General features: G+C 43.5%; 5 protein-coding genes across 6 annotated transcripts; 4 read left to right on the forward strand and 1 right to left on the reverse strand.

The window, feature by feature from the left end:
* Positions 1-115: 115 nt before the first annotated feature.
* Positions 116-10,544, reverse strand: LOC108089421 (opsin Rh4). Its single transcript, XM_017187625.2, has 2 exons — positions 9,878-10,544; positions 116-824 (listed from the first exon to the last, which is right to left on the reverse strand). The coding sequence occupies exons 1-2, from the start codon at positions 10,464-10,466 to the stop codon at positions 277-279; spliced, it is 1,137 nt and encodes a 378-aa protein (XP_017043114.1). The 5' UTR covers positions 10,467-10,544; the 3' UTR covers positions 116-276.
* On the forward strand, positions 1,378-6,306 carry LOC108089424 (E3 ubiquitin-protein ligase sina). Its single transcript, XM_017187627.2, has 2 exons — positions 1,378-2,111; positions 3,783-6,306. Exon 2 carries the CDS (start codon positions 3,907-3,909, stop codon positions 4,861-4,863), a length of 957 nt encoding a protein of 318 aa, XP_017043116.1. The 5' UTR covers positions 1,378-2,111; positions 3,783-3,906; the 3' UTR covers positions 4,864-6,306.
* LOC108089422 (probable E3 ubiquitin-protein ligase sinah) lies at positions 6,535-7,982 on the forward strand. The gene has a single exon (XM_017187626.2). The coding sequence runs from the start codon at positions 6,768-6,770 to the stop codon at positions 7,836-7,838; it is 1,071 nt and encodes a 356-aa protein (XP_017043115.1). The 5' UTR covers positions 6,535-6,767; the 3' UTR covers positions 7,839-7,982.
* LOC108089425 (probable palmitoyltransferase ZDHHC24) lies at positions 8,290-9,422 on the forward strand. 2 transcript variants are annotated; one of them, XM_017187628.1, is made up of 3 exons: positions 8,290-8,693; positions 8,756-8,853; positions 8,923-9,422. In XM_017187628.1, exons 1-3 carry the CDS (start codon positions 8,349-8,351, stop codon positions 9,362-9,364), a joined length of 885 nt encoding a protein of 294 aa, XP_017043117.1. In that variant the 5' UTR covers positions 8,290-8,348; the 3' UTR covers positions 9,365-9,422. The 2 variants fall into 2 exon arrangements, with proteins under 2 accessions (XP_017043117.1, XP_043063675.1); XM_043207740.1 differs by having other exon boundaries at positions 8,761-8,853; positions 8,923-9,039.
* A 513-nt stretch (positions 10,545-11,057) lies between the features above and the next one.
* LOC108089420 (coiled-coil domain-containing protein 22 homolog) lies at positions 11,058-12,910 on the forward strand. The gene has a single exon (XM_017187624.1). The coding sequence runs from the start codon at positions 11,127-11,129 to the stop codon at positions 12,792-12,794; it is 1,668 nt and encodes a 555-aa protein (XP_017043113.1). The 5' UTR covers positions 11,058-11,126; the 3' UTR covers positions 12,795-12,910.
* The last annotated feature ends 646 nt before the right edge of the window (positions 12,911-13,556 follow it).

Consider the following 13,556-nt stretch of genomic DNA (forward strand, 5'->3'; position numbering starts at 1 on the left):
TTTCGAGTCAAAGAAAATAATTAAGTTAGGTAAGAGTAAAAAAATGTCGAATTTTTTTTGTAAGGTGACATCTGAGTATCCAAACCCTAAATAAAAATCTGACTATACTTTTAAATCCTTTGCAATAATTTACTATTTATTTATCATAAACTCAGGAATATTGCACTACAAATTATAATATAAAGTTGTCATCATTATTTCATCTTCGCTTTTATAGTTTTTCCTAGTCTTTTGTATTACGAAATCGGTTGTGTGAGAGTAGAGTTATCCTTGATTCTATGCAGCCGTGGTCTGTTGTTGTTCCTGTGTGGTCGTGGATTGAGCCGACGAGATTTCCCCGGACTTTTCGTGGACTCCCAGCCAGGGACATCGCTTCTGCAGCTCCATTCGGTATCTGGGGTGACTAATTGCATAGACGAATGGGTCTATACACGCCACCAGTTTGCAGGTGCAGGCCGGGATCATTGTGGCTCCTGGCGTCAAGAGACTCTTATCCCCAAACGCACCGATCAGCGACATGACGCCATAGGGAGTCCAGGACACGAAGAACAGGAAGCAGATGGTGATCGCCGCCTTGGCTATTCGGATCTCTGCCGTCTCCTTGCTCTTGTCCACATTCGAACGCAGCGACTCCACGTTCATCTTCTTGGCCTGCTCCCTCAGGGCTTTTTCGTGGCTAAATACATGTCCAACAATCTGCGAGTAGTAGTACAGGATCATCAGCGTGGGGCACACGAAGCTAAAGAAGAATATGGTGCCCACAAACAGGCGGGTGTCGAAGTTATCGGAGAGATAGTCGAAGGAGCATGAGGTGAGGTAGCCCTCTGAAAAGGCAAGAAAAATTAAATGAATTATTATTTAAAATTAAATGTTAGAGAGTTGAACATCCTCTTTTTCTTTAATACGTGTTATTATGTCAATGAAAATAATAATTTAAGCATTTTGAAGTTCCCGCGCAATCAGAAAATACCAATAGAACTTATCGCTTATTGTTTGGTTCATTTTAAGTTTAACACGTCAGTATATTTTAGTTTGATTTTTTTCAATTATTGTTTCTGTTGTCTTTAATTATTCAAACTTAGAGTTAATAAATAACAATTTAGTTTTTCAATGTTTAAATATAGAAAAATGTTTATCAGAAAAAGCTCATGTTTTTAATACCATATATATTTTTAAGAAAATGTTTTGTGTTTTGAAAAAAAAAACAATTTGGTTACAGAAAAACTTTTGAGCCTATGACACATAAATTGTTTTTATTCAAAATAGAAAACTTTCCATTTATACTTTTTACGGTAGTTTTTGATATTATTGCCGGTATATGTTATTGTTTTAAAACCATGGTATTTTTTGCAATCTTGACTGGTATACTGGCCCAGGTCACATACGGTCACACTGGTAACATGCCTGCAACCGACGCGGAGATTAGGAACTTAGTAAATTAATTAATTAAACCATCAAATGCAGCCATCACACCCAACGTACATGGATAATGCCGAAAAAGACTGAATTCCACACCGCGCAAGTGCAAGTGCAATAATCGCCTAGTTTGGCGACTAAAGAACGCAATATAGAAAAAAGTGAGACACTCACAAAAAAAACTCATTTCGCTGTTGTGTGTAAATGCAAATGATATATTTTCGTGCAACAACAACCACAAAAACAACACCGAAGCAGTAGCAGTAGGAAAGGCAAAAATAACAACAAAAGCTGAATGTGAATGTGTGTGCGGGTCGCGTTAAAGAAAATTAGATAAAAAGCCAAATAAAATTAGCTCACGCCTGATTTTCGAGTTTGGTCGCAAGGTGAACGAAAAGGCGAAAAGCAATCAAAACAGTTTTTCCATTTTCCCAGTGTGCGTGTGCAGTAGAAAAACCACCTGCATTGATTTATAGTAAAAAACAGCAACAACAAAAAATAAAACGGAACTTGCACCGAGGATATATACACACACATACTGACTGTATGCGTGCTTGTGTGTGCATGGCCGTAAAGGCTGACTGATAAAACAGCAAAACAAAAAAAAAACATTTAAACAAAAACCCAACATACACACACACCAACGCAGCGGGGCACCAACACCACAGCACAATTTCTTGGAGGCAGCCTGCCATGTAAGTTTACATATCGGCGATTATGTATTTTGCAGTTGTTTATATTGCAGCCGCACTTAATGGCGGCTTAAAAAAATAGTAACATTTCGCTCTGCTCCGCAACTTACGTTTTCTATTTTACGTTTTGCAACTCATCGAAAGCAGAAACAAAGTTAATTATATTCATGGCTATGACTTTTGTGGCAATTACCATTTTTACCTCGTATAAATGTTTCCAACGGTACGCAGCGTAAACGAACTGTTAATTATGTGTGTGCGATGTTTGTATGATTGTGTGTTTGTGTCTGTGCTGATACCCTCCCCCTTGCCACCCATCAGCAAACCCACCTCCCTCCACCGATTCTCCGTTGCATTGGTTACGTTACGCGCTTTTTATTGCGTGTCCTACGTTTACGATAGTGTGTTTATGCGGGTGTGAGGAGGAAATGAGATATCATCAATGTTTTAAAAAATTAATAAACTAGAAAATTTATAAATAAAAATAATTTTTTAGGAAAGTGTAAACTCAGTTTAGGTTTTCAGATAATGTATAATTTACTTCCTTAAAGGGGAAATTAAAAGGTTCAAAAGTTAATATAACTTTCTACGAATAAAGGAAATTTAAAATTCATAAAAGTCTGGGGTGAGAAAGTGCAAAGCCATTTGAATTATTCAAAGCCATAACTAAAACTTTGAATTTTTTTCTTTATTACATCAACTGAATATCTGGTATTGCTAAACGTATAAACGTTCAACTTGTCCACGGCACCCGCAGCCAATCCCACCACTCATATGTGCCCATTCTGTCCATTGTGGACAAATCCAGGGAACCACACCCGTTACAACCAGCACGACACCCACAATCCCACAATTCCACAATCCCGCAATGGGTCGTCGTCCCTAATGGCCGTCCATCACTGACGGCTCCGTCAGCTCCGCCCGATAAGAGCCAACATATTTGCGTCGTTCCACACGTGCCGCCAAGAGGCTTTTGGGCTTGGACTCGGAATCGGAATCGGGCCTTCATTTCGCCCGGAGACGTGACGGCGACCTCGGGCTACGGCTTTGCTTTTCGGACTCCAACTCTGGTTCGATACGTTCCGCGTTTAATAATTGCTTAAATGCAATTCCCATACACGAAAATGCGTGTGTTTTCTTTTTTCGGTAATGACAACAATTGTGACTCCGCCGCGGCAAGGTGAAGGTCAGGGCATGATTAATCGGAGTGGCTTTTCTATACCCATACAATAAAAAAAACCTTTTCGAGTGGGCAGTATACACAGGAAAAGGTCTTTCACAGTATTCAATTTTAAATAAAATAAACATATATTGTGTTTCTATTTATGTTTACTTTTTAAAATCAACTGAATGATAGAATATTTTTGGATAAGAGTGTTTAGGTATCATCCAAACATTCTGTTTTCTTTAGTGTAACTATTATCGATATCAGGTTTTATATCAGGTTTATTAGTCACATATAAACACATACAGATATTGATAATCATTAAATAGTTATTGGATTTTTTGGGATCCCAAATGTATATTCCCCGGAGTAAAACTTTTCTTAGCGTTTCTTATCACTGACCTTACCAAATTAAAAAAAAAAAAAAAAAAAAAGCACATGAAGCTATGACTAAATGTGCTGTGTTACTCACCGAGTTTCTTCACCGATTTCTTTTTTTGTTTTTGCAGCCAAACGCACAAGGAAGCCATTGCCGGAACGCCCCACGGAAGGCGGAAGAAGCTGAACCTGGCGAGGATTGCAGGGACCCAGAAGAATTGTAGACACATTCGTGCCGCCGCGAGAACCCTTCCAATGTCCAATAAAATCAACCCGAAGCGCCGCGAACCGACAGCAGCAGCAGCAACAGCAGCAGGTGGAGCCGGGGCCACCGGAGTGGCCACCAACACGAGCAGCTCGACCGGATCATCCAGCGCCGGCAACACGTCCTCGGCCAACACATCCTCGTCGTCCAGCTCCTCGCTGTCGTCCGCCGGCGGCGGTGATGCGGGCATGTCCGCCGATCTGACCTCGCTGTTCGAATGTCCCGTGTGCTTTGACTATGTGCTGCCGCCGATCCTTCAGTGCTCCAGCGGGCACCTGGTGTGCGTCTCCTGTCGCTCCAAGCTCACCTGCTGCCCCACCTGCCGCGGCCCGCTGGCGAACATACGCAATCTGGCGATGGAGAAGGTCGCCTCGAACGTGAAGTTCCCGTGCAAGCACTCCGGATACGGATGCAATGCCTCGCTGGTCTACACGGAGAAGACGGAGCACGAGGAGACGTGCGAGTGCCGGCCCTACCTGTGTCCCTGTCCGGGCGCCAGCTGCAAGTGGCAGGGCCCGCTGGACCTAGTCATGCAGCATCTGATGATGTCGCACAAGAGCATCACGACGCTGCAGGGCGAGGACATCGTGTTCCTGGCCACCGACATCAACCTGCCCGGCGCCGTCGACTGGGTAATGATGCAGTCCTGTTTCGGCCATCATTTCATGCTCGTGCTGGAGAAGCAGGAGAAGTACGACGGCCATCAGCAGTTCTTTGCCATCGTTCAGCTAATTGGATCGCGCAAGGAGGCGGAGAACTTTGTCTACCGGCTCGAGCTGAACGGGAATCGGCGCCGGCTCACCTGGGAGGCCATGCCGCGATCCATTCACGAGGGCGTCGCCTCGGCGATCCACAACTCGGACTGCCTGGTGTTCGACACGTCGATTGCGCAACTGTTCGCCGATAATGGCAATCTGGGCATCAACGTGACCATATCCCTGGTCTAAAAACGCACTGTCAATTCGTCGAGTTCTTTCAATTTTTTGTGTTTACTTTTCCGATACATATATATACATATTTACATATATAGTTTATAGCCCTCTGTTTGCATCGGGCGTTTAACTCTTGGACAGATTGTGAGAAGATTGCCAGAGATTGAGGATAAATCGAGAGAGAAAGAGTTTTGCAGAGTTGTTTTATAAAAATGATTCTCTATTCTAAGAGCCACTTACATGCATATGTATATATATCTATGGAAGTATCGGGTCTGTTTTGAGTTTCGCATTTGGCAGGATATTTAATTTGAGATCCGTTTAAGTCTTTTTAAATCGTGGTAAGAGTTTGTAACTATGTTTTTTGGTTTACTTGTTTTATTTGAATCAAGAGTAAGATATTGAAATCCGGCTAGATTAATTAGATATTGACTTTTAGTTAAAGCCAAAAAGATTCAATTTGTTTTCCTATAAATGGTAACTCTTTTCGAATGCGAAATTCAGAGCAGGCCTGTAAATTTGTATGTCTAAACGGTTCGATTGGTACTCTAGTTGTAGGACATGATTTTTCAGTTACCGCACACACACATACACACACACACACTATACATATATATATATTTGAACGTTTCAGTGTTACCCGTTTTGTAAGCTCGTGGGGTTCTGCTTTAGTTTAATTTAGTTCGTAAGGGCCACACACACCTGGAGCAGAGCTGCCTGCGCGTGCCCACGTGCCCACCACCCACTTCGTGTACTACAGTGAACACTGGGAACGAACACCCGACCCTCCTTTCACAACAACAACAAGAACAGCGCGGAGGTCGAGAAAGGTCACTCATCACACTCGAACATGTACTGCAAAGTCTAGTTTAGTTAATGTAAATTATTTTATACAATACTTGTAAATGGTAATAAGTAAACAAACAGTTAAACGAAATTAACAAACCTAATAACAATAACAATAGCAGCAAGGGCGAAACAACAAAGAACATAACATTTGATAGCGATAACCATGAATAACTCGAGAGTTGTTTGATAGTTGCAGCTAAAGCGAAAATGCTCACCGCAATTTCGTTCATGCCAAACAATCACAAAAAAAATAACAATTAACTAAACAAAAACGAAACATATTTTTTCGCAATGCTAAAAAGACAGTTGCTGCCCCTCCCCCCAAAAAAGATTTCCCCTCCCATCAAGAAAATTAAAAAGAAAAGCAATGTTAATGTTTAAATTTCCGCCTAGTTTTTAGACGATCTCCCCGGTTCCGACTCAAGTTTTTGGTTCTGATTTCTTTCGGCCAAAGTTTCCCAATCGACAAATGGAAGAAAAATAATGATTTTAAGCATCTGCACCGTAATTAGCTTTTAATGCGCCGATTTACCGCGCCATTACCATACGAGATCACTCTCACAGACACAAAACTACAGAAGTGAAATAAACGTGATTAGTAAAAGTAAAGAAAGAGTGTTTGTAATTATTTAAATCAATATGGGAAGCTAAATTTGTAAGTAAAGGAAACTGAAAGCTAAAGAAATCATTTCTCTTTATTTTAAGTTAAAATATCACTTGAAAAGTAGCATTTAATTAGCTTTCTGATGTTATAGTTTTATTTAAGTTAGTTATATTAAAACCATATTTTTTTTAGCAGGCAGTTGCTTTAAGTTCAAAATATCTTAAATATATTTATCTTTTTTAGTGAGTAGGCCCCGACGACGCAGTTACTGTGCGGCTCACAGACTCCATATTTTTTTCAGTTTCAGATCAGTTTTTCTATAGCTTTTAAACCAGAACGAAATTTCAGTCTTCAGGAAGTAGTAATCAAAAAATTCGTATCGGAAACCCTCTGTCTTGTTCTTTTGGTTGTTAGGTATTGAGATTTGGATTTGGGTCCTCGATAGCCTCGATAGCAAGCAGTTTAGATGTCTTTTGTGAGCTCCCGCCGAGTTCCGAATCCCCGTCCTGATCGAGTGCGCAGCAGCCCAAGGACCTCCGAGATGCTCACCCGTCGCCAATCGGCTCCATCCATGGCCATAATACCGGAGGAGGAGCAGGAGCAGGTGGACCCCACACCAGTGGTGGTGGCAACCAAGCAGAAATCACCGGACACAACTCCAGCTGGCGAAGTGGTGCCCTTGCGGGAGGAGGATCCCCAGATGACTCAACCGGGTTTGGAGAGTCCCCGACCGACTGAGGGAACGCGGATCGGAGCCATGGATGATTTCCTGGTCTCGCTGCTCGAGTGTCCAGTGTGCTTTGGCTACATGATGCCGCCAATTATGCAGTGCGCCTTGGGTCACCTGCTCTGCTCCAGCTGCCGGAGGAAGGTGACCCTCTGTCCCGTCTGCCGGGTCTCGTTGACCAACATCCGGAGTCTGGCCATGGAGAAGGTGGCCTCCAAGCTGGTCTTCCCCTGCATGCACTCGGCATTTGGCTGTCGAGCTAGGCTTTCTTATGCTGACAAGCAGATCCACGAGGAGGATTGCGACTGGCGTCCGTACTTCTGTCCGTATCCGGATGACAAGTGCATCTGGCAGGGTCCCTTGAAGGATGTCTACCAGCATTTGATCAGCTCGCACGAGAATGTCATCACGATGGAGGGCAACGACATCATCTTTTTGGCCACCAATGTGAATCTGGAGGGTGCTTTGGACTGGACAATGGTGCAATCGTGCCATGGAAGGCACTTCCTGCTCTCGCTGGAGAAGATCAACCTGGGCGAGGGCTGCCAGCAGTACTTCACCGCCTGCCGGATGATTGGAACGATGCGGGATGCCGCCGAGTTCGTGTACAACATCTCGCTGGAGGCCAACAATCGCGTCCTGCGATGGCAGTCCAAGCCGAGATCGATCCGCGAGAGCTTCGTCTCGTTCACCAACGCCGACTTTCTGGTGCTCAACAAGACCACCGTGGAGCTCTTCTCCGAGGACGGCAATCTCGCCCTGAACGTGGTCATCAGGAGGGCGCAGGACGTCGGCCAGAGCCACATTTGAGCGCACAGGATCAGGATCTCTAGTTAAGCTTAGTGTCGACTTTCTTCCCAATTTGATAGCCGTCAATGTACTCCATATGTGTACGCCACATAGATGCAATTGAGAAAATATATTTTATGCCCCAAGTGGGCTATGTCAAATCAAGTCACCAAAAACTGGGAATTCTCAATATAAAGTATACTATACTGTGGTAAACAGATAATAAAATGCTTTCCAATAGCGTAGAAATTAACAATTTTTTTTGCGTAACTCCGGGGTATTTTTTCATCTTGACTATTATTGGTTTTAGGAAGGAATTATGCGAAATCAAAACTTTAATTTTGTAATATTGGATATACAATTCATAATTCATGCAATAATATTTTTACCTCCCAGTGATATCATGTTAGATACCATTTTTCGAATCGCTGCATAGTAAGTTCACATTGTCTTTTCTTTCTGTGTTGTCTGTTAGATTTTTAAAGTTGAACACAAGAAAAACGTAATATTTATCTTAAATTCGATCTAATCATGTGCTTCATAGTGACTGGGTGCAAATATGTGGCCCAGATGTACCCAAAGCAGTTCGCATTGGTAGTGCATCCCTGCGCCGTTGGCTTAATTTTGGCTGGCACTGTGTTCTTCACATCGGTGGAAATGTTTTACGTGGTGCCCCTAATTGTCGGCACTGAAGGCCTGCTGTACAAAATCGCCTGGCTGGTGACTATATTCATTGTCTTTAATCTGCTGGGAAATATGTTGGCTTGCTACAGAACGGATTCTTCGGTGGAAAATCTGCCAATTGATCGACAAGTTCCGACTCCCGAAGAGGAACACTTGTGGCATCATTGTGATTATTGTCAAGTGCTAAGGCCGGTAATTCCCAAACAGCAATTATTTAGTTCTATATAAATATATCAGTATATTTTTTTAATTAGCCTAGATCCTGGCATTGCAAATTGTGTAAGAGCTGCATTTTAAGGCGGGATCACCACTGCATCTTCACAGCCACTTGCATTGGGCACAATAATTACAGGTAACAAATATCTTAATAATCAGAAAAAATTAATAAAAATGTTGTAATGCTCCAATATTTCTTAAATAGGTACTTCTTCTGGTTTTTAGTCTATATGATGATTGGAACATTTTTGTCCTTGGCAACGCATTTAATCCTCTTTATAATCAATGAAGACATGCGAAAAAATTATTTTCTTTTCTATCTTGTGCGACTTGACTTCACATACTTGCAAAAAATTTATGAATTCGGCTTTCAATTCAATTGTATAAATTTAATATTGGTGCTCAACGTATATTCCTTCATCTTTCCCTTGATTATGTTGGGTTATCAAATACGGACTATATATCTCAACACCACATTCTATACGGCCACCTCGGATCTGAAATACAATCAGGGCCCTCGGAAAAACTTCAAGACTTTAATGGGAAAACGCGGCTTGTGGACTTTTTTCTCGCCTGTAATTAGAAGTCCCTTGCTTCACGATGGAACCCAGTGGGAAACGAAGTATTTAGATATCAACAATTGCTAAAATGTAACTCAAGTTCAAGTGAAGATATTAAAAAAATTCAAAAAAGTAATTTCCCAAATTTACTTGAGATCTTATATCATTATTCATTAAATCTTAGATCTTACATATATCATTATTCATTAAAAACAATCAATGATCGTATGATACCATATTAAGTGAAAATAACAAATTGTTTGTGTTTAAAGAGATTAACAGTTGATAGAAAATTCTAAGGCCATACATTTTCTAAATTTTATCAGATTTTGAAGTTAAAAGTTTCTGTATAAATTCTCTAACAAACTGGATCATTAGGTAATTCCTTTTTATTTTTGAAGATTTATTTACATTTTTATGATACAACCCCTATCGAAAATTCCACAAAATGGAAATGGAGTCGAATTTTCTGAATAACAAAGAAGAGAATAAAAATTTATATGTATGTTTTTTATCTGAAAGTTATTCCGTACAAAAATAATTTCCCAGTTTATCCTACGTCATAAAAGTTTTAAATTTAGGATCACTACTGACTCTCACCTGGCACAAAGCGATCCCAGAACTGGGTCAGCGGCAGGACGACCCACGGAGTGCAGTACAGCCAGATGACCACGTTCATGATGACCGCCTTGGTGAAGGTCATGTTCCGGTTCATTGGCTTGGTGATCACATTGTAGCGATCGTATCCGATGGCCGCGTTCGTCATTCCAGCGCCAATTCCCGAATACGAACCGATGGAGGCGAAGATCTGGCACCAGGTGTTCCCCAAGGCGAATCCCCGATGGAAGCTATTGTAGATGAAGATCGGCGCCTTGAGGCACATAATCAGATCGAAAACGGCCAGGTTCAGGACGAACATATTCGACGGCGTCCTCAGCGACTTGGAGGTGCTGAATATCCAGATGACCATGCCGTTGCCCATCGTCGAGGCGCAGAAGAGAAAGATGTAGAAGACGCCCAGCATGTAGTGCATGGAGGCGGGCGGTTCCAGCTGGGTCAGCCAGTGCTCCGGAATGTATTGGATCTGATCCGGTGGCACGTTCCAGCCGAGAAACTGCAGATCCCCGTTGCCCGACATCCGCGCCTCCGGTCGGAGCGGCGGTTCGCTGGCGTTGCACAGCGGCTCCATACCGGTTCGACCCGATACTTAACCGATACTTAACCCTTAACCGCTACCCGTTTCGCTCTGTGTGCGCCACAGGGCTGAACTGTTTCCCACCTCCGCGATGCCGCGTTTATATCGCTTTTCCTCGCGCTTGCCAAATTCAATTAGACTTTGTGGTTGCGTGTCCGCAAAGAGGATTTTCCGCCCAGTCAGCTATAAAATAATATCTGCGAATTTTCACTTAATCACTGCCAAAGGGTTGGCTGCAAAGTAATGACGTTAAGACCTCAAGTGTCAAGGGCTATTTTTAAGGGGAAGAACCAAATTGTAATTAACATGAATAATAAAATACACTTCTGGCAAGTTGCATAATTTTCGAGTAAGTGCTTATGTTCGTATACATATAGACATGAAATAATGAAATTCTAAATAAAAATCTTAAATAAGGTATTTCGCTATGTGGAACAATTGCATATTAAAGGTTTGGACTAGATTTGAAAATGGGTAAATACGTTACAAATAAATTTAATTTCAAAATGCAAAAGATGTTGCCACATCGCGCTATCCAAATATAAAGAGTTGCCACATTGAAATTCTTGTTGACGTATCGCGGTGACTGCCACAAACAGGTCACAAAAAAGAACTCTCGTAAAATGCAAAAATAAATAGTAAATAAAGCGAATCATGGACGAGGTGGACAAGATAATCATGCACCAGCTGCACCAGGTGGACGCCGCAATCGAGCCGACGGACGAGCTGGCCGAATTCACTCCGGAACAGGTGGTGCGGGCCGTCTCTGGATGTCTGGCTGAGATCCGTCCGGATTTGCAGCTTCCCCGGACTCTTCCCGGCGGAGCGATGGCGCAGCGCTTTGGCGTGGCCAGTTCCCTGGCGGAAGGATGCAAGGATAGTGGCTACCGTGGCGACATCGGCTACCAGACTTTTCTGTATCCGAATGCTGTGGAACTCCGGAGATTGTTGATGTTTCTTATCGAACAACTTCCACGGGAGCGTCAAGCAACGGATGAGGGAGTTGGCAAGTCGCAATCTCTCAGCCACCGGCAACTCCTGCAGCGGCAGATCCGGAAGGAGCTGACCCAGCAACTCAAGACGCCCTGGGTTCCCCAGTTTGCCCGATCCGTGGGCAATCGCAAATCCCACGGCTGCAGCAGTCTGGGCATCGAGTTCCGGCCGAACGTCAATCTCAGCATTCCATCCGCCAATCCCGAGGAGCGCAGCAAGGAGCAGCAGCAGTATTTCGACGAGCAGGCGCCCAATCTCTTCCAGCAAACGGCCTCCAGTTCGGTGGATCTCATAGCCTCGGTGCTCCACAAGAACGAGATGGATAGATGGGGTCATGTCACGCCGGATTCAGTGCTTCCATTTTTAAGCAGCGAAGAACCAGCAGTGCCTTTGATTCCCACAGTAAAACCTTCTTCCGGTGCGGCGGCCGATGAAGAGGTTTCTCCGCTCCAGGAGTTAAGCAATCAGGTTCAGGAATTGCGTATACAATGCGAAACCTTGCTAGCGGAACGGAAAAAGTATGCTGCTTCTGTGGCAACTCTTAAGCTTCGGGAAGCCAAGGCTAACGAGGAGATAGTTCGCATTCAACCAATGCTTAAAATAAACGAGCGTACTTCCTTGGTGCTGGCAGATTCTGAGGAGAACCTGGCTAAGCTGGAGGCCCTACTGAAAGCCACCCAAAACAAAAGGCAAACGCTCACCCAGCAGTGGCAGGATTACAGGAAACCGCTGCTGGAAAACCTAGAGACACTTAAAACCGCCAAGGAGGCCCAGGAGGTCCAGGGAATCCGAAACAGTATCGAGCAATTGGAGCAGGAGCTGCAGGCCAAGACACAACAGCACAACGAACTGAATGCCACGCTGCGGAACGCCAGTCAGAACTTGGCTCCACGCAAGGAATACACTCGCCGGATACACGAATTCATTGGGAACATTCGCAAGCAACGAGAGGATATCTACAAGGTTCTGGACGACACGCGACAACTGCAGAAGCAACTCAACGTGGTGGGAGCTCAGCTGCAGCGACAGTTTAACTACACGGATGATCTACTCTTCCAGAGCGCCAAGCATGATCTCCATGCCAAGAGGGCCTACAAGCTGTTGGCCCAACTGCACGCCAATTGCAGTGAGCTGGTCGAGTGCGTCTCGCTGACGGGCAATGTCACGAAACAGATCCGGGAGCTAGAGGTCCAAATCGACGGGGAGAAGCTGAAGAATGTTCTGACCAGCTTGCAGCAAATCACCGGCGACATCCAGAAGTTCGAGCAGCACATCCAGGAGCTGCAGGGCCAAATAAAAGCCATTGAGCAGCCGAATGCCGGGAGTTAGTTGACCTCTTATGCACTGGTGTCAATTGCAATAAACGAATCCCAATGCACGCCAAGCGTTCATTTTATTATTAATAATAATAAGAAAATAAATTTTACCCAAGATAAATTCTCAAAAAATTACAGTCAAAATTAAAATGATGGGAAACTTTAAATTTCAAGGAATTTCTTTTTTTTTTAAATAAATGAAATTTCTAGGGTATTAACTTGTCGGTTGTGAATGTTTAAGCTTGTGGTATTTTTGCAGCTTATGAATGGTAAATCGTGCTGGTATATTTCGGTATTTCTCACTTGGGCACCGGCGTTCACACTGGCCAACAGCCGCAACATTCGTATTTCGCAGTGTGTTTTGATTGGAAGGCAAAGCTGAAGCCAAAAGCTAATAGCGTGTCGGCGGATCGCGTTCGTTTCGTTTTTTACGTTGATTTACTTTCGTTTGTTTTTAATTTGCGCGCCAGCCAGTGAGTGTGTGAGTGCTAGTGTGTGCATTTTGCTCCCTTTTGAATTACCTACCACTAAATAGTAACAAAAAGGCGTGTTTCAAAATGAAACACTTGAGTGCGGCGTTGCTGTTGTTGTTGTTGTTGTTGCTGCTGCTATTCCAGAACTTGTTTTTGGCCTAGAGTTTTTTTTAGTTTTGGGTTCTTGCATGCGGCCGATAACAAGTTTAACCGGTGTGCGTGTGAGCCGCGCTTAAAGCTGTATATGTACATGTGCGTTTGTTTGTGTGTGCGCGGGCCTTGTGTGTGCGTGCGACTCCTTC

Source organism: Drosophila ficusphila, unplaced genomic scaffold (assembly GCF_018152265.1).
Source record: "Drosophila ficusphila isolate 14025-0441.05 unplaced genomic scaffold, ASM1815226v1 contig_286, whole genome shotgun sequence".
Lineage (NCBI taxonomy): Eukaryota > Metazoa > Arthropoda > Insecta > Diptera > Drosophilidae > Drosophila > Drosophila ficusphila.

Excerpts from the sequence above, each read along its gene's own strand:
- LOC108089424 (XM_017187627.2), top strand. The coding sequence starts at position 3,907 with ATGTCCAATAAAATCAACCCGAAGCGCCGCGAACCGACAGCAGCAGCA.
- LOC108089422 (XM_017187626.2), top strand. The coding sequence starts at position 6,768 with ATGTCTTTTGTGAGCTCCCGCCGAGTTCCGAATCCCCGTCCTGATCGA.
- LOC108089425 (XM_017187628.1), top strand. The coding sequence starts at position 8,349 with ATGTGCTTCATAGTGACTGGGTGCAAATATGTGGCCCAGATGTACCCA. Across the intron at positions 8,694-8,755 it reads ATTGTCAAGTGCTAAGGCCG|CCTAGATCCTGGCATTGCAA; the intron begins GTAATTCCCAAA and ends TTTTTTAATTAG. Across the intron at positions 8,854-8,922 it reads ATTGGGCACAATAATTACAG|GTACTTCTTCTGGTTTTTAG; the intron begins GTAACAAATATC and ends TTTCTTAAATAG.
- LOC108089421 (XM_017187625.2), bottom strand. The coding sequence starts at position 10,466 with ATGGAGCCGCTGTGCAACGCCAGCGAACCGCCGCTCCGACCGGAGGCG. Across the intron at positions 825-9,877 it reads CTGGGATCGCTTTGTGCCAG|AGGGCTACCTCACCTCATGC; the intron begins GTGAGAGTCAGT and ends TTGCCTTTTCAG.
- LOC108089420 (XM_017187624.1), top strand. The coding sequence starts at position 11,127 with ATGGACGAGGTGGACAAGATAATCATGCACCAGCTGCACCAGGTGGAC.